General features: G+C 37.6%; 1 protein-coding gene across 12 annotated transcripts in view; it reads left to right on the forward strand.

Moving 5' to 3' along the window:
* The window catches only part of ARMC8 (armadillo repeat containing 8), a 63,796-nt gene that overhangs the window by 17,107 nt on the left and 26,125 nt on the right, over positions 1-20,564 (forward strand). For 5 of the 12 annotated variants that reach the window (XM_084529220.1, XM_084529223.1, XM_084529217.1 and 2 more), the window contains 5 exons: positions 12,086-12,228; positions 12,330-12,427; positions 14,314-14,406; positions 18,272-18,331; positions 19,537-19,617. In XM_084529220.1, coding sequence (XP_084385346.1) covers positions 12,086-12,228; positions 12,330-12,427; positions 14,314-14,406; positions 18,272-18,331; positions 19,537-19,617 — 475 coding nt within the window. Of the gene's footprint in view, positions 1-12,070; positions 12,229-12,329; positions 12,428-14,313; positions 14,407-18,271; positions 18,332-19,536; positions 19,618-20,564 lie in introns of all 12 variants that reach the window. The other 7 variants (XM_084529216.1, XM_084529226.1, XM_084529227.1 and 4 more) reach the window with 3 other exon arrangements.

Raw genomic sequence — 20,564 nt, forward strand, 5'->3', positions numbered from 1 at the left:
AACCTGGTGGATTATCTTCTCTTTTGACCAAATGTAAGCAGGCAAAGAGAAGACTTGACCCAAGGTGTAAAGATCAAAGTGGGCATTTGCTAAAACTTATGCAAAGTTTAAGGATTTTTTTTTTCTGCAGCAGGCCCTGTGGGATTCTTGTGACTTACATTTATTCTTGTGGTTCCCGTTTTAAAAACAGAGGATCTCTGACTTGCAAATCTAGAATCCACCTTTCCTTAAATTTTGTAGGACTTCATGTTCCTTCAGTTATCTTACTTTCTCCTTTTAGTTGTTCTACGCCCAATACTGAAAATCCAGAAGGTTGTTTTTTTTCCTGTTAAAATCTTCTGGCTGTGCAAGTGAATTATATGATTAACCTATTAATGCAAAGAAGGGACTGTGAAACATCTTAAAAGGTAAATGGTTGTGCTTGTTTTCAGTTCTGTACAAGCTATCCTCAAACAGCACCAGTTCTTACACCAAGGCTTTTCAGAATAGGTGTACAAAAGAGCGTGAATCGGCCATGATACTGTAAGCAAAGACAATTCTCACTGGCTGAAACTTGTGGCTTTGTCCACCTGCTAGTACCTTTCTGAAGGCTGTAGAATTTCCTCGGGGTGTTTCAGACAGCCTTAGATTACAGACAATTTGTATTGGAGAATTCCTGTTTTCTCTAACAAGGCAGTGGGAATTCATTGGATGTTTGACAAGCCTTCTAATTCATTAAATAGCTACTGAAACTGTGAGTACAGGAATCCTTGTTATTCCAATCTGCAAAGTCAAACTTTTCCCCAGTAAGAATAGGTATAAGGAAGCTAGCATCCTTTGCTTTAAGTCTCCTCTGCAAAGCTAACTACACGCTTTCTCATAGTTAGATTGCAGTCTCCCAAGGAAAGCTGATTCCTTTCTGTAACAGTGTGGGATTTTTAGAATTCAGCTGCTACTGCTTTGTCCTGGGGTTCCACTTCTTGTTTACACATTTCTTTTTCTCTTCCCTGCTTCCCCACGTGTTCCTGCAGAATGTTTTCATGTGGTGAGAAGAGACCATTGTGATCCAAAGCACACCTTCACATTTCTGTCACTTGGTGCAGAAGAAAGCAGCATGTTCATATACTAGAACAGATCCATATGAGGTTTGGAAACAAGTCAAGGAGAAGTATCTTTGATTTGAAATCAGGCCAAATACTAATGGTTTGTACGAGCAATACCTGCTTTAATGTATTAGGCTGCTACTTGGTTGGAAAGAAACGTGAAGTCCTTCCAAGATCTCCATACAGGAAGGAATTACTGGTGCAGAGTAGCTGAATCACTGCCATTCTGGGTCAGCGGCTTCCTGTGTCCGTAAACTGACTGTAGAGTGGTGTCATCTTTAGAAAGAGACGTGTATCTACATAGGATTACATAGCATTTGCTTCGTACCTTTGAAGGTCAGTCTGACCTGCGGTCACTTTCTGACCATTTGTTCTGAAGACGGTGCTAAGAAAAACAAAAGCTATTAAAGAAAGCTCTCAAAATTGCATTAAGCGGAATTGTTGTGTCTGGGCACTCTTGTATTAAGAACTGTCCAGATGTACGTATTGATGTGGTCTTAGCTGATAGGAATGTAGATAAAGCCAGCCTATACGTGTATGTGGGTTTTGTTTCTTATGGAATGATTTTCTGTATCTCTTCCTCTATGCAGAATGAAGCACTGCCCTGAGTTATTCCTTTACGTCCTTCTGAGATGCTGAACTCAGGCACTACTTTCAGGACTTCAGAAATTTTACTTTTTGAAATTGTTACTGTTAATAGAAAACAGAATTGCTAAAGTTCAGGGGAGAAAATATTTTAATGCTATAAGATCTAGTTCTTCCAGTGGCAAGCTGGCTTAGAAACTATATACAAAGTCAGCTGTTCCTGAAGATGGTTTATTTCTTGTCCTGTTCTTCAGTTATTTTCTTTGAATTTCTTTTTCATTCTGCTCTACATGAGCACCTGCAGAGACTGAGAAAATCCCAGTTACTGGTGTACTTCTTCACTCGACAATTTTGTAAAAACAAATGCTGAACTTTTGTGCCTATCAAAATGCCAAACACCTCTTTGGAATCCAAGTTCAGTATTCAGAACTTATTGTCAGTTACTTTTGTGTCCTTAATTTCAGGAAAATCATTGGAAATTTCCAGTTCAAATGTAGATTTTTTTATTTCTTTTTGTAAGCTATCTTGATTGGACTTCTGACTTTGTGAAACAACATGCACTTAGTAGCAGTTAGTCTGTAGTGCTGCTGGTTCCCAGTCCTCTGTGGGCTGTTATCAACCCTGCTTTCTGGTGGAGTCAATAGAGATGAGAAAAACATTTGTTTGCAGTTGAATTCAGGCTGAAAATCATATTCCTGTCACTTGAGTTTCCCTGTACCTTAGGTGTCATTCTTAGGTGTAAAGATTCTTGCTTAAGTATCTAACAGGATGATCCAGGTATCTTGCCCTTCTTTCACATAACCTAAGAAGCAGAAGAGCACCCTCCACGTCTTGTATACTTGTCATACTGGAACACGGTGTACTTCCACTGTGGGAGCAGGCGCAGAACTGTGGAGTGAAAGACCACCCTGTTACCCAAAGCTTTTCTTGGAGTTACTCAGATAAATGTCAGATAGCATTTTTAGTGAAAACAAAAAAAAAAAACCAACAAACCTCTTTAATTAGAAGATAAGCATCACGTTTCCTATGCTCAGGTATTTAGGGATAAGACATTTGTGCGTATATCAACTACGAGTTTAGTTTAATACCTAGAATAGATGTAAATCTATTCGTGGTCTAGAAATCTTGGCCTCATGATTGAGATGTTGAACAGTGTGCTCTAGTTGATCTCGGGTTGAGCAGGTGATTGAACTAGAGGTCCCTTCCAATACCATCCAGTCTGTGATTCTGTGATAGGATTTAATGATGAACTGCTTTTACATATGTGTTTTGCTTGGGGTTGTCCTTGAATTCAGGTACTCCCTCTAGGAGTTCTTTTAATTAGTGTCCTGTATAGTACTACTCCTAAAGGACTGTCCATCCTCTAACTGTTGGAATGCAGGTGTCTGCTTGACAGGACCATCTCTGGTACAGACAGGAGTTGTTAGCACATGACTGAGTTTTGGGCTCTAAATCCGTTGTTAGCTAGATAAGGTAACACTCCCTTGTGAGCAAGGAATGCGGTTTCTATTAAAGTCTTGATTCCTTAATTCATAACTTTAGATGCTGAAACGATGCATGAAAGATGTATTCATGCAAATATATGTCTTGTGCTTGATTCATGTGGTCATGCAAATCTCTTTAATTGCTGGCTGATTCGGATTAGAAACAGCAGTATTGCATGCAGTTCTATCCCCAAATGGCTGGAGGCTGAAGTTCTCTCAGCCACCTTTGGAGATCTGCAGAGATCCACGAATCTAGTATTGAATTTCGGTAAAGAAGGAACAGCACAGTAGTGGATGAGGTGTTACCATGTGTAGGTCTGACATTTTTTCTTCATTGTACATTGGGCAGTAAAAACGTTGAACTATTTCAGAGAGCAAACTTCTCTTTTCAAGGCAGTGGAAGGCTGGGTTACTAGACAAATACAACTAGGTTCAGCAATAATTTGTTGAATCTTTTCTAGTTTCTAATCTTAAGTGGCTACACAAACACACAAAAAAGTAGTTTTGTTGGAAAAGTTCTGGTATCTGTAAAGTAGAAAGAGGTGAATGGTGGTAACTGGTATGAGAAGTATTTAACCTCTGTGTGACTGATGGTAAATGGTATCTGCTTCTGACTATTTTTGTATCTGATGCTTTGTTTTCTCAACTTCTTTTTTAAAGAATTAAAAGAAAAAACCCTCATTAGCTGCAGAGTGTTTTCCTTGATGAAGGATGAAGAATATTGCAGGTTTGCCTGATGAATAATACACACCTTATCAGCATTCAGTACATTTATAAAAATATGAAAAACTGTACCTTTGGGACATTTCTAGATTTCCCACCCATCCCAATCTCATTTTATTGTGAGGAGGGGAGAAGGGAGCAGCCAGTTAGTTTCATGATATGGACAGGAGAGAAGAAACCTCATCATGGAATGTCTACCCCTTTTAGAGAGAGGAGACTGCAACTCCTTCCCGTGTAATTTACCTGTGTAACACCGTTTGTAAAAGAGAAAAAAAATATGAACCGTTCGTAAGCATGAGAGGATAAAGCATGCCTGCAGTTGCTCCTGCAGACCTGTGAAACAGGATTTCTAGTTCAAGGACTAGAGATAGAGCATCTCTAGAAATATGAAATGACAGATATGAATCAAGCAATATTATTTTTGTGTGTTTCGGGTGGTAAATTGGACTTGTATGGCAGCCCCACAGAAGTAGAGCAATATATGTACTCTGCAGAATGCAAGGGCTGCAGTTGGTGACAGTGTGATAAGTCTCCAGCAATTAAATTGTTGAAAAACAAGACAGTAACTTCAAATGATTGGTGAGCCTGCCTCAAACCAAGGGCAGTGACTAGATGATCTGTTACGATCCCTTGCAGCTCTGGTTCTGTGATCCCCAGTTCCTATCAGTTGTCTGCTGACCGTGCAGAAGTTGTAGGGTGTTCAGGTCCACTGGTACTGCATGCCCGCTGCTGGTGGGCCAGTAAGAGGTGTACCAGTTAGCAGCTGGGCACAGCTATTGAAATGTTCATAATCTCTGGTACGTTACCAGCTTTCTTGCAAGAAGTTGGGCATGATGCTTGGACATAGTATTACTAGGCTCCTCGTATATGTTAACAAGGTATTTTGTCTGAACTTCATAGACATCCCTAGGAGGGCAGGGCATGGTTGTTTCCTGATGGCTTTTTCTGTTCCTGGCTGCGCTTTGGGATTTCCTGTGTCAGGTACTCCATGGGGTGGGGATCTGTGCCACGACCTAGCAGCTTGTGCGCTTGGGTGAAGAAGCTTCATCTGTGGTGCTGCTGTTTGTAACACCTTCCCCATACTGGGGTGGTAAACAGTGTGGAGAGCAGAGGCCCTAGTAGGGCTGCCGTTGTTGTCCCTGTTTTTTTCTTCAACGCAAATCAGGAGTCGGGGCCTATCTACATAATTATACCTCTTTCTACGAGGAATAACTCTCACCCTGAGAGTTATGTGTAACTGGAAGAAGGTATTCTTCTAACCCTGCTACGAAGTAAATGTGAATCAAGGCAGATATTCATAGTCAGCAGAATTGTATTAGAACTGTGGTTTTTTTTTTTTTTTTTTTTTTTTTTTTTTTTTAAAGAGCTTCATAGCCTTCTGTCTCTGAAATGCCCTTGTAGTAAGAAAAGGGCATTGTAATACTTCTAAGGGCATCCGTTAAATTGTGATATTTAATTGGAACTTTAAGTTTCAGTTTTTTATTTTAAAAAAATAATATGCAAAATTAGCTTTGTGATATCTCTTGGAATCTGTTTGTAAGGAGCTATAAGAGTCAAATCTATCAAAAGTATTCAAGAACCTATTTTTGATATCCTTTCATGTGCAAATATCGAATGATGGACGGATGCTATCCCATGGAGTAGAAATATGGTTTAGCCATTTTATATACAATGAGGAATTTCAAAACACAAAGGAAGAGTCAAACATTGTTTAATTCATGTTATAACAAAGCAAGTAACTCTTGCTACTCCATGTTGCAGTCATTTTCGGAAGAAACTGATCATGAGGGTGAGAAGAACTTGATCCTAGTCCCTATTTACTCTTACATGAGAAATGTTTTTTCTTTAGTTCTGACTTAGGTAGGTATTACAGTTCTCCAGTACTGGATTTAGTTTACAGCAAAAATCAAATTTGGTGGAATTTACGTAATTCTTATAGGGGAAAAAATCATACAATATTAATGTAAGTGAAGATGTCTAAATGTTGCAAGAAGTTACAAGAGCTTCAAGCTGAGACTTCCTTTTGTTCCTGAAAGAGAAACTTTCTTTGCGATTTACTTCCCTAGAACTTGCAACATCGTAATACATCCCCTTGTAGAAGTAGAAGGGTTTTTTTCTCTGTAATCCACCTGTCAGCTATGTGTTTGTGTTACTGAAGTGATACTTTACCAGAACTGGTCTAGAGATGATAAACAGTCACTTGAATTAAAAGATCTCGAGATACAAGGTACTAAAACTTGAACGCTTATTACCCTGAGCTCCACATGCCTGCTTATGGGGTTTGATGAAGCGCTGAAAATGTTCTGTTACTAACAGCTGAATTTCACCGTCACTTTGGTGGGTATTTTAAGAACTTTGGAGATTTTTGTGACAACTTGTAAGTGGAGTGGAATGTCAGAGAGTAGAAATTTCCATTATTTTTAGCTAGCTGTGTGAGGTCTATGTCAGAGCAGACTGACAAGGTCTAAATCACGCAGGTGTCTTTTGGTGAACAACTCTGATGCAATGCCCCCATGTCAATTATCTTCAAAAGGAAAGAAAATATGAACTGCTTATCTCCCTCGCAAAGCTGCTGTGGTTATTGTTTGTTCAGCAGCTACATTCTTTAAAAGTTTTCTCCCTAATGCCTAGAATATTGCATGATTTTCCTAGATGAATCCCTGTCAGTTGTTCGAAATACATTGTGCCTCCAGCTGACCTTATTTGCAGTTCCTAGGTGTAGCTGTTCATGTTCATTGACATGTCTCTCTGGCTGGCTTTACTGTCCTATCTCATGTAGGTACAATTGCCTGAGTACCTTTACTGACAGCTGAGAAAGAGGCTGTAATGTATTGCTCTTAAAAGTGCAGTGATGGAAGAAATTGTGTCCCATATAAACATTAGATTAGGGAAACCTTCTAGAAACTTGAAAAAGTCCAAATACTGTGTTCTAAATTACCTAGCAGAAACCTTGGATTAATGTTCATGAAGATGTTGCAACATCTTCCCATTAGGCTTAATTTCATTTTCTGTCCCATTGGGATGAGTTTTACTGGGGGATCACTGGCTGAAGAGTGAGTGAACAGGAATGTTAGCACCTTTTTGCATCTCCCATGCTTTTAGCATCTTCTCAAGCTCTCAGGCTCTACATAAAAGAATCCTGGTGATTCTAGCAGAGCCTTTTTCCAGTATTTTCCTCCACGTTCAGTGGGAGTCAAATGGCTGGCTACTTCCATTTCTGAGCCTCACACCAACACCCGTAGCTGGAGCTAAGACAAGTACCCCAGTAATTTGTTTTTCTAAATCTCCAAAATCTGAGTTGTAACATTCTTTTTCTCCCTACATGCACGTGATATTTTTCTACCTTTTTATACTTTTAATCTCAGTACATGGGAGGAGTGGATTACAAATTCGTGTCCTTGCTGAATTCGTCTGTGGCAGACCCTGGAAACAGCAAACCAGTCAAGGGTTGTGTTCTTGTCACAATAAAAGTATGCAGTCTTTGTCTGTAATGTTTAGTGGTAGTTTACTAATGCATAGTTACATCTGTACCAATTATATGGGTTGTCTTCATTTGAATTCTTTAATAATTCTAGAGTTTGTCATTTAACTTGCTAATTTTCAGTGTTACTTGGTGTCAGTTCTCTCTTTAAAATAAAGCAACAGAAAATGTTATAATATGCATGTTGAGTTCTGTGGAAACCCTAAATTGAAACCCAAGCATATATTAAAGATATAGGAAGGGATATTATTAATATTTCAAAAACTTATTGTATGTAAAAATCTGAACTTAAATTTTCATCTCACTGATTATAAAGCTGAGTTAAGTATTTCTATTTTAAACACGGAGACCATAGATTATAGTCAGCGTGTTTCATGTTCACACATCTGCTCCAAGTGTGGAGTGTTAATGGGAAAGAAAACAGTAATTATGTTCTTCATAAGAGAACAGCCTTCAGGATTACGCCTGCTTTTGGATTTTGTAAAATCCCCTTTAAGAAAAAACAGAACTGAATGTTTTATGGTCTGACTGATCATTTCTGTGTACAAGGAACAGATTGATTATCGATAATTATCAATTAATAATGAATAATCCAAGACAGTTATTGGTGTGCTGTGTATAGAGAAGATGCATCTCGGCATTTTTTTCAGGATATTATTACTGAAAATGGAAGGAAATACTTTTGCAAGTCTAAACTGAAGTCTAGGTTATTGAAAGCTTTTTTCATACACACACACACACACACTCAGGAAAAAAGTGTCAGATACTGATGTTATCCAGCTAGCGGGTGACTGTGTATGTACCAATGGTTACATCAGCGGAGTCTCCCTGTATTCCCCAGACAACTCAGTGAAAGACCGGCTTCTTTCTTGTCTTAAATGCCTTATTTAAGATTAGGTATATTTTTTATTTTTTTTATTTTTTTTCCCCTGTAACAGAAGTGCTTCAGATGATTCCAAACAGAAACTCAACATGTCTCCCAAGTTTTAATAGTGGTTTGTGATAGTGTGTAAGCTTTCCTCTGCAGGGGGAGGGGAGGGATGCTGTTGGCAGCTGGCTTTGTCCCAGCGTTCTGATAAATATTTCCCTTATTTCCCATTTCAGTCTATAAAAAACAACCCACCTTACAGCATGCTGCAGGCTCATTTGTCCTGGCGTATGGCTGTGGATTTAGGGAGGATGGAGGCTTTAGTCTCATTTTGGAAGTTGTTTTGTTTGCTTGATGGCAACATTTCTATTCCATATGTGCTGAATTAAACTGAGTCAGTTTTGTGCTCCTGCATCATAAATGCATCATACTGCATCATGGGCTGGATGTGAGCCTGGCTACGTCTTACACCTTCAGTCCATGCATCCTGATGTCCCTGCATTTGAAGGAGCAGGTTGAGAGAGTATAGTGACAGCAGCAGGAATTAATTTTAGCAAGACTTAAGTTATTTCCTACATACTAAATCATTTAAAATAATTATAAAATAAATGCATACATATATATATATATATGAAGATTTACGATAAATAAATAAATATATATATATACACACACTACATATACCTGAAGCTGAATGTTAACAGGCTTTTCTTTTTACTCTCTACTCCCTGTGCCAAAACGCAAGGTTATGCATTTGTCCTTGCTGATTTCTGCTCCTGGCTGGTCAGGATTGATGGATTGGTTGTTGTGTGTTTTCTAAATGCCCTGACTATTTGAAGTCAAATCTTTCAGCTTGCTATTTAAATAAAAAAAAAAAAAAAAAAAAAAAAAAAGCCAAACTTGTCATAAAGTACTACACATCATACAAGATGTGTAATTGTTTCTTAGCAGTGTAGTTACTAGAAGAATATTTTGAAAACTGCACTGCAAATGTTTGCTATGTGTGTGGTAGCCAGAAACGGTCAAATGAAGTCAAGTCTTGGGTGTTAAAACAGCTGTACAGGTTACTGCAAAGAACTTACTCATCTTCTGATCTGCTTGTGGCAACTCCTGTCATTTTTTTTTTTTTTTATGTAAGAGTTTTGGGGTTTTTCTTTGCAATTTGAGAACATCAATTAGAGCGGTAGATGGGATTGCTCTGTCCATATAGTACCATGGTGTCCAAAAAGACATCTCTTCAAGGATCAGTTTTAGCCAGCATCACTCGGTGCATTTGGATTTTACCAAAGAAGCTTCTGTTTCCTGGCAATTCTTCCCTGACCTAGAAGGCTTAGATCAAAAGCAGCTGTCTGTAGAGAAGTAATGGTAACACAAGGTTATTCTGTCCTATTAGGATTGGAAGTGAGATGCTTCTATTCTTTTGATAATTTCGCATAACCTTAATTATGTGTTTTACTTCTTTTATGGTCTTTCAAAAACAGCATTTATCTTTATATTAAACATTGCACAGCTGATACTTCAAAGAAGACAGCGCCAGAATTTTTAGTTCTAGAAGCGTGTCGTGTAATTGGCTGAAGTATGGTTTTGGTTCTTTTTCTAGAAGCCCATCACATAGGTACAGTTAGAGTTTGCCCAAGTGTGATGTGAGCTGTGCTGTGTAACCACGGATAATCTGAGCCTTATATATATATATATATGCTTTGTTCCATTGATGTTAAAGAGGTGCCCAGAGTGAAGTGAAAACCTTACGGCAGATCAGTTACACCGAGCCACTTGAAGCCGAAGTGCTCCAGGAAAGGTGACTGTTAGCTGTTCCCTGTAAGGAATTTTAGAAGGTTTATATATATATGTGAAGGGCTAATACGCATGCAATGCAAACTTGATAACAAGTATGAACAGAGATTTATACAAGAAATTCAGATAAGTTTCTAAACATCAAGAGTAAATGATCTTTCAGATAAAACAGTGGGGGCATGGGGCCTTTTACATCCATTCCATGTGTGGAAAGGTGACAATAACAGAAGCGATTCTGAAATGTATGCTATTCTGAATTTACACCACTCTGATTCTTTGAATCCGAAAGAATTTGAAAGGAGGAAAGGTATTGGAGTTGATTGCATCACACATGCTAACTGAAGGATGGAATTACTGTTTTTGCAATTTGTGTTTGTGTTTTAGAGCTTTTTTTCCACTGTCAGATTAGCTACATCTGAAAAAGGGTGCAGTGTTGCTTTGGGTGACACTGGAATAACCTTATCTTCCTTGTTAGTATTTAACCTGCATTTAGGGCAGAACAGATTACTTTTGGATTGCACATCTGCTAATTTTTCATTCAAAAAAATGGTTAGCAAAGCTGGATGATTGTTTTGCTGTTCTCCAAGACCTTGTTTGGTGATAGTTTGAGATGTAATGCATGTCCTGCTTCTAGGTATTGAAGAGACATTTGATCTCAGCTCTATTCCTCTAAACACGTAGTTTTGTCTGTTGGCCTCTTATTCTAGATTTTGAACTTAAGGGATTCTAAGAAGCAGATCTGCCTTATATAAGGGGGAAGCATGTGGAGTGGGTGTTTAAGATACCCTTCTGAGTACCTGTTTGTTAGTGGCTGATGGTACTTCCCTAACTGTCCCTTTCCAGTCCTGCGTTCCTAAATTGCATTTAGCTACTGTATGTCTGGTTATTTTTTCACTTGCCTTTGATTTTGGCAGTCAGCTTTGGGAGGATTTTGTTCAGGGGTCTGTTCATCTGAGTAGCTAATTCTTTACCCTTCAGCAATGGGATGGATGTTGGTTGGTGCCTTTGTGCTCTGGGAGAAGGCTTTGGTTTATTACCTGGTTTTGGAAGAGACCCTTTCAAACCAGACAGAGTAGTGCATTACTACACTGAGTCCATTCCTATCTTCGCACAATAAATCTAGAAAAGTGACTGTGTATCTTGCATACACAGACGATCCTATCTCAATATCCCAGTCATCTTACCTGTTATAGTTCTGCTGAGACTCGTAATGAGGGAATCATTAGTTAAATGTATCTTATAAATGATGCCGATCTTAAAGTGATTATCTTTTGTGCTGGTACAAGGTAGGAATCTGGCTACTCTCTGGGCTCTTTGTGAGACTCGGATTTATACTGAAAGTGTTTGGTGACCTCTGCTGTGATTCGGGTGCTACCAATATAATCTGAAGTATGTAATATCTCCTAGGTATCTTGACACTATAAATTATCCATGGTGATTGAAACCCAAAGATACACATCTAGCAAGATGTTTTTTTTTTTTTTTTTTAGGGCTGGAGTGATCATGCTTACCTACTACTCAGCTACTTTTCTGCTTATAAAACTTTTGTGGGCTAGCTTTATGTTCTTATAGGCTAATTTCTCAGCGTTCATACTCCTAGCACCGATGTTGATGCTCGATGATGGAATTATTTTGCAGCTGTGATCCGGAAGAAGTTGCTGCCAAAGATAACACGCATCACAACAGCAGTAATCATTTCTCTAGGTGTTAGGAGTAATGTGTGAGGTTCCCTTTCCCACTGACGTCAAACTACAGACTCATTTCCTTTAATTCAAATTTGGGATCTTCCTGGTAACCTGAAAGACATCATCCTGGATCTCATTACAGCGGCATTATATTTTTAGAAAAAGCAGTGTGGTATCTTCCTAGCATAACAGCAAGTAAAACCTTTGTAGGAACATATAGTGTAAAAATACTCTCACGACAAAAATGTTCGATGTACTCTTCTGTTTGGATTTCATCCTTGTATTGAGGACTTTATCTTCTTTACATAGCAGGATTTAGATTACTTTTTTATTTAACTGACAAGTACTATTTGAATTTTCTCTAAAAGTAATTCTGTTTCCAGGTTGCTGTATTTGCTTCAGCAAGAAACCTCCAGCACAGAACTGAGAACAGAATGTGCAGTGGTCCTGGGAAGCCTTGCAATGGGTACAGAGAATAATGTCAAATCCCTACTAGACTGCCATATTATTCCAGCCTTATTGCAAGGTACTTTTCTCTCACTGTAATCTGCGTAAGTAAATGTTTCTGAAGTACTTAAATAAGCCAAGAAAATGAAGCTGAATATTAGTTTTTGCTTATATGTATAGGATTACTATCACCAGATTTGAAGTTTATTGAAGCCTGCCTACGATGTCTCCGTACCATTTTCATTAGTCCTGTAACTCCAGAGGATCTCCTATACACTGTAAGTTGTAAGCAGATTATTCTGTCCTTTTAATTATAATGCTGTTCTAGTGTGTTAAAGCTTACAGAGTTGGGAGCTTTCTAAAATTAACAGATAAAGACAAGAATCTGTTTTAATGGGTCAAATGTGCTACACCACAGAGGAATTCTGGGGATGTCATCAGTCTGTTTTGCTTTAACTTAAGGAAGGAGACGCATAAAAGTTTCAGAGACCTGTTAAGACTTGAGAAGATTTTAATGTGTTTTTCTTGTGAGCAAGGTTGGCTCATTAGCTGCTTTTGGTTTCTTGTAGAAATTTGCTGTTCTAGTTGTCATATGCCCAAAACCCAGTACCTGTTTAGTTTACCCACTAATGCAGGCTTACTTTGTGAGGGAGAATCAAGAAGACACTTCGTGATGGTTATGACCACCAGCGCTAATAAAATACACTTGAGGGTTTAATACCCAGTGTTGTCCCACAACCAAACCAACTCCTTGCAAGCCCTTGGACACTGCACTTGAGAGTCAATCAGGGTGTTTGTTTATATGCCACGTGTAAAGGCAGAAGATCAGGTGGAGCTACTCTAAACCAGACTCTAAGAATACTACTTAGAATAGTTTGTCCTTTGCTTTTCCTATGCACATAAGAATGCAATGAGCATGGATGTACAGCTGGTGTATCTGGAAGTACTCCAGTTCCTAGTAAGTAACTTTTCCTATAAGATGCTGAAAAGGCAAATATGTCTGTACTATGTCGATCCCTTCCAGTGATTAAGAAACAAACAATTGAAACAGAAGTCACTTTTGTTCTCTGCTTTCTGTTTTCTGTTGAGATGAACAAGTCTGGATTGTTGGCAGCAAAATTTTGTAAAGTAAGTCTGCTAAATTCACAATATTTAAACATACAAATCTTAAAAATAAATATTGAAAAGCTTTGTTTAATCTCAAATATGGATACAAATAGAATAGGAGAGACTTAATGCATGTTTATTTAGAAATAATAAGTATTTAAAAGTAAAAAATATTAAAAATAAGTATTACTAGAAACTTCCCTAATAATTGAGAAATAAAGTGTCAGAAATCACTGTGCGTCTCTGAATCATAGCTGTTGGACTACTGGTATTTTCATTATCATAAAAGTAGCTAATGAGCATGAAGATTTTGTTCTACTTGTAATCCACTTCTTCCCTGGTAAGAGAGTTGCAATTTATTAGTCATTCTCCTGCAGGTAAAACAGAGTCTGATTTACTTCTGTACAGTCAACTTACAGTGTAAGTTCCCTGGACAGGAAGAATCCTTGAGTTCTTGCATCTCCTCTGTTTGGCAGCTTTCATCTCATGGCAGTAATCTAGTTTTTCAACCTTTCCAAACTAAAATTGTCGGTGTTCCTTTTAACATTATCCCCTCTGACTGAGAGGTACTGGTAAAAGTAACTGATGGCTTTAAAATGTTGTCATTTTGTACCTTGCCATAAGGCTTAAGAAGTAACTGGCTGTGTTTTCAGAAGGGAAGTTCTGTGTATAATGATTTTCTTTTGCTGTGATTTACTTGGAGTTCTTTTTTTGTTTTGTTTTCCCGTGAAGTAAAGGTCCTGGACACAAAAGCAAGAGCTTCTATACCTGGCACTGACTCCTGTGTCATTCCCCTATCCTCCCTGCCATAAGGGTGCCTCTTAGAACTGTCACTTGTGTCTTAAGTATCTCCTGTACTACTTTAATAGTCTTAAGTCTTGACCTGATGGAATTGAGAACTCCAGTGTTCCATTCTGGAACAATTTATATTGGGAAATGAAGAATGTGGAATTAGGAAATGTATAGAATATGGAATTAGTACTTCTTTAACTAACAAACTGTTGACAAGCAATGCTGAAATGGTCTTAATAATTTTTCTTTTCTGGCTTGTTTCCAGGATGCTACAGTTATCTCCCACCTCATGGCACTGCTCAGTAGGTCTCGATATACACAGGAATACATATGTCAGATCTTCTCACATTGCTGCAAAGTAAGAAAGAGAATACATGTTCTCTGAGACTTGTGTTTCTGGCATATAAGAAACTGTATGAGATGATAATATTGTGGCAGGAACATAAGGACAGTAATGACTGAACTGCCATTGCTCTGGACTCGTTGTCATGTTTTTTGGGGTTGGTAGATGTTTCTATACAGTAAAACAAAATATGCAAATAAGTAATTTTGGGGTGTCTCTGTATGCATATGTATATGACTACTAAACAAAATCAACGGTCTAGGCAAATATCAGTTCTTACTATTATCGGTATAAATGTAGGAAGACTTCATTTTTTTTCCTCAGAAGTTTCACAAAAGTGTGAGCATCTCTTTGCGGCTTGCATCTGCTTTCAAACCATCTGTTTTAAACCCAGAGAATGGTTTCTAAGAGGTGGTGTAAGCTGAGAGGAGAAACCATACTCTTCTCAATTGAGCTCTACCAGTTTCAGGTTTATCCAGATACATGTTCATTCCTGTTACATAATGCAATTCTCCTAATCTGGGAAAACTTCTAATTTAAAAACAGCAACAACCCCACCCCAAACACAGTTTTGTTCTCAGGCTGTCTTGTAGTCTTAAGACATCCTGATTTTCTGCACTCTGGCCCCAGTTTTCCCACACCACTGTTTTATTATATAATTATTGTTTCTTTTGTTACTGTACCTGCGGGTTATGCACTAACAGTTTCAATTCAGCATAGAAAATCAGAATTTTATGGCATCTTTCCCATTTAGAAACAGTTTATAACTAAAAGATCATAGATTGCATTTATCTGTTAGACTGAAAAATAAAAATATTCCAAAATTGATGTATTTATAAGTATTTACCTCCAAAAGTCTATATTACTTCTTAAAAACGAGTCTTTGGAAACTGTGAATTGTTTCTTTGTTTTGCATGTATGTTTATCCAGTTTCATGTCTTCTGTTAAATGAAACTGGGGATTGAAGACTATAGAGTGATTTAAAAATGGAACTCAGTTGCTAATATTTATAGAATTATTAAAGCAAGCGTAGTAAGATAAAATCCTGCACTGGACTGTAGAAGATCAAATTGAGATAATGTTGGGAAAGGAATTGGGTATTTTAAGAAGAAAAATGCACCAGTGGCTCTCCTTTCTGCCTATTAGTTTTTTATATATATATTTGTAGATTTGGAAAGTCTTAGTGCCAAAAATATCGTAAAGAATAAAAAACCTAATAGGATTTGAATGAAAATGTCTGCTTCTCCTGGAGCTGCTTTTAAGTTGAAAATTAGAGCAGTTGGAACATCCAAGTGGTGTATCCTTCAGTCTTCTTATTGGGGGGGAATACAAATTTGAGTAGGAATTAGTCATTCATCCAGCTTCTCCTTATCTGGGGATGAAGAGAAATGTTGTACGGGCATGGAGCAGGCAGTGGGAGAACTGCAATGCAAGCTGATTGTTCCTAGTTACTGTCAGGTCAAGACACAAGTAAGTCCTGCCCGTCTAATAACAAACATGGGCACCTCGTGTTTAAATGGCCCTTGAACATCTCTGTAATAGGCTGAGTAACTTGAACTGTTGAAAAGTTAGGCCTTGTTGGCACACAAGAAAAATAATGCAGGACTGATTACATATGGAGGTACAGAACGCTTGTCCAGTCAGGGTTAGATCGGTGGCAGCACAAACCCTGCTGGCTGTGTGAAAACTGCTGTGTAACTTCAGGTAGCTAACCCAATCTGAAAACAGTCACAGTCATCCTTTTCCAAATGAGTTGCTTCCTTTTAGCTCTGCTGACTCCTGCTGACTTTCATCTCAGATATATGGTTAACAAAATGTAAGCCCAGTCACACCAGAAGAGAATAAGAAAGGGCGTATGAACCCGCTCTACTGTTTGCCAACACCTACTCCATCCCCAGAGCCTCTCTCAAACAAAACTTGCAGTGAATGTTTTCAGAAATCCAAGTTTTTGGGAGGAAAAGGCTGATATTGTGAACAGACAGAAATGTGAATGCACAGGAAAAGCAGAGTAATGGCTACGAATCGTAGGACATATAATTGCTTTTACAGAATAAATATTTAGCTATGTAGCAAAGAAAAATATTTGTGGTTGAGTAACCAGATCATTAGAAATGTTAAATGGATCAAGAACTCATTTCTCTCTTGTTCTGGCAAATGCATATCTTGAGTGCAGCTGTAAACTGTCCCCTTCTTATTTTGATTAATTCTTGGATTTCAGATCTGGTAATTAAGACAAAACATCAATTCTGTATTCTCAGACTTAATAAAGTGCATCTAATAGAGTGAAGCAGGGGATTTTCTGCTTTGTGTGAAAAGTACATTCTTATCACTAAAAAATACTGAATATTTCTGAATGTTTCAGTATTCAGAACATTTTTAATGAAGACTCCCCCTAAAAAGCCATGATTGAGAGCACCCTTATTTATTTTCCCTGAAGAAATGTTACTATAAGTATTGATGTTTTTTTTTTCTCTCTTCGTGTTAATCGATTTATGCATTAAACAACTGGTGACATATCTCAACTTCTTCCCGCCTTGTTTCTGCATACTCTTGTCTGCTTAGATCTTGTGCTCCGTTTTCTCTCTTCCTGGCCAGAATCTTGTTTGGTTGGGTTTCTCAGGTTCCTCGTTTTGTGCCTGCTTGGATTTCACTGGAAAAGCTCAGACCTGTTCTCCTTAGCTAGGAAATCCTTAATTCAGGTTCCTAGCATATTGCTGTTGTTTTCTGCTTGTACATCATGCTTTTACTGCTTGTCACTGCGTTTTTAGAGTTAAAATTGAGTGGTGGAAAATGCTGACTCTGGAAAAGAGCCATTCTAAGCAAAGGAAAGTGTTGGCTTATAGGGGAGTGGATGCAGTTTTTAGCATACATGGTTAGGACTCTATCAACATACAAGCAAAACCAAGTGAACTGAAATCAGGTTGATGTGCAAGGCTTGTTAAAATGCAAGTCAACACATACTTTCTAAGATTCTCTATCACAATTGATTTGTTTCCAGAGAAAGTGATGTGAGTAGGTAAGCTTTACTATTTTAATGGTCAAGTGAGAAAGATAAGGTATGCGTTTGGAAACAAGTTGGATGAACGATTTGAGAAGATAGTGCTGGAAATTATATCTGAACGTGGTGACATCTCTGCATAAGTAATACATTCACCGCTGGCTGAAAATTAAAATCTCGTGTCTGGGAAAGATCCAGGATAAAGCCTGTAACCAGGGCCCATTCTGAGAATGTTTTCTTATGTGATCCTAGGCCTGGTGCTGGATCCCTGAACCACGGTACATTTACATTTAGGTATCTGCTTTTAAAATTTCGTTATGGAATAAATTATTACGCTGTTCTATCCTTCTTGAAAAATCAGAGTTTTATGATGGAAAAATATACAAGAAATATGACTTCTCTCTGGAATATTACATCTCTTGATTATATTTGGAGAAAAAAATCCCTGAAATAGAACTGGCTTCTGCAACTCTGTTAGGATGCCCAGAGAGAAACAGAGTGAAAAGGCCTTGCTATTACACTGCTGTTGGAGATACTTGGAACTAGAACAGAATGATGCATTGTGATATCAAGATTTCAGGTGTATGTTTGAAGCTGTCTCTATTTCTGAGTTGGTACTCAACCTGACTGTGCATTGAGCAAGCAGGATTGGTGCGTACAAACACAGCGTGTACAGATTGGATATATTCATTACATCAAGTTACGCAGCTATGAATATGCCCAAGTGTTACTTGCACCCTTCCTGTTTGCACAGTTTACCTCTTCATCTCTTTGAAAAAACAGTAATACCCACGAATTACTAGAACAATCTAGGTCAATATGATTTTTTTTAAAGTTTAAGTTCATTCATATTTTTCACATATTTTAATATCTGTTCTTCAGCTTCAACACTGGCATAGCTGCGGCTTTAAATCATTGCCTCAGCCACTTCTGTGTGCCAATGTAAGTTGTTTTCCTACTTCAACCATGCTATTTTAATTGCATTTTTTTGGTAGAAAGCTCTTGGTGGCAGTAGCAGCTGAAGCATCTCTTAAAGCACCAGATATGTTGCATCTAAAAGGAACTTTCATACTATTTTTTCCTTAGAGGTAAGGGATGTTCCAAAACTGTTCCTTTGAACATAAAAGGAATCTGATTTCAGCTCTATCTCAGATGTGAAAATTAAGCGTCACTTATGCATACTGGGGTGTGTAGATATGCCCGTGAACTCAGCTGGGTTTGAATGTAAAATTAAGGAGTGAAGATGCTTTCTTCACTTGCAGATTAGTTGAGAAAATGTATCGAGGTATGATTAATGCTGTGACATTACAAAAGCTGAATTTAAATTGCGCATGGCCGATGTTTAATGCAAAAAAAATGACTGGAGTCATGAATCCACTTCTAAAGAAGTGTTTGTAAGTCACAGACCAAATCTCCCAAGAGACGCTGAAAGCTGTGGGCCCCACTGGTGTTTTGTGGTTTATTTCTGACCTCATTGAGCCTTGTCATGCTACAGAATTTCTGAGACCTTTCTACTGCAGAATTCAGTACTTGTGTTTAATTCCAAATGCTTTTTAAATCTTGGGAAAATATTGATTTATCAGCCATTGTTGACTTAAGTCTCGAAGCCAATAAATGGGTGATGGCTGTCTAGATTTATGGCTAAATATGTTTGAAATTAAAATAATCTGTAGGAGGAAAATGTGAATCTGTTCTCAGTGCACTGTCACATTCTGTCTGGAAACAGTTTTAGAACTAATTCCATTTCTTCTGAAGTTAGAATTGCTGAAAATGTTTAATATTACACACACAAAAAAGTTAGTGACTGGAGATACTTTAAATGATTCATGGAAAAAGTCGGGAGCTTTCCATTGTTTCCAATATGAGGAATAGAAACATAAGTAGTCTATCCATGTTTGTTTATTTATGAAAAATAGTAGTTTCCTATTGAAGTAAAAAGTGAAAATGATCACCAGAAAAGGACAAATGCTATAAATTGGAGATGGACTTCTTTATTTAAGAAATAAAAGGTTGGTATGCCAACTGATTTCGAAGTATATGCTAGTAAATCTACCTTTAAATACTTGAAAAAAAAACAGAGCTAGTGGAAACCTTATACATGTTCTTTAAAAATATATATAATTGCATTTCTATGTTTTTCTTTGTAGGGTCCAGATCACCAGACAATCTTGTTTAACCATGGAGCAGTTCAGAATATTGCACATCTGTTAGTCTCCACCTCCTACAAAGTAAGACATTACAATTATTCGGTGTTTTGTACATTTTTATGAAAGGGATGCCAGTGATGTTGATTTAAAAAAATATATACATGTATGAACTAAAACTGTAAATATGTGTAATGTTCATTTCTAGAATAAAAATTGTTTTTACCTGCCATATGGATTTCTATCAAAATGAGACCTATTTTGGAATGCTCTGTTAAGTTAGAATATCATTAATTAAAACAGAGTTGGCATTTGTTGATCTGACAGAGAACAGTCACTTAGTTTGTCTAATATGCTGAATGTTACATGATTAAAAAAAATAAATCAGAAGAAAAGCAAAGGTGAACTGTCTTAAACAGAAGTCATCCTTGAAAAAACATGAACGTGGAATCTGTGAAGGCCACCGGCTACCAGTGTTTTCTGCTCACATGTCTCAGCTCCATCCTCTGTTATGTTTTTGGGAAGTCCGTCCTTGGCTATCTGAAAATACCACTGCTGGGAAGAAGCATCGTAGTGTATGCATATTGTGGTGGCAAGGAGGGTCAACTACCTGTTCTCAGTCTGAGGCCAAAATTTCAAATCCTAAGCATAGCTATAGGAGTCTGCTGTAAATTACTTAAAATGTTTGAGTGTGTGAAGTGCTTTCCAAAGCTTTTCAGTGTAACTTGGTGTTTTGTTTGTTGTTTTGTTTTTTTGGAGAGCTAGCAGATACCTGGTATGCAAATTATTTTGAAATCTGTCAGAAGCCAAGCCTGTGATCTCTAAGCAGTCAAATTGTTATGGACTTTCTTATGAAGGTATCATTTATTCCCTCCTCCCCAAATGTATGAATATCATCATTCTAAAAATTAGAAACACATGAAAGCATCTTTATTTATCCTGAGTTATTTTTATTGCAATATCTAATACAAAATATCTAATGTTTCTGTGCCATTTTTATTTTGTTGAAAAAAGGCTGTTCGTTGCTTGAT

The sequence above is a fragment of the Aythya ferina genome, assembly GCF_964211825.1.
Source record: "Aythya ferina genome assembly, chromosome: 9".
Classification (NCBI taxonomy): Eukaryota; Metazoa; Chordata; class Aves; order Anseriformes; family Anatidae; genus Aythya; species Aythya ferina.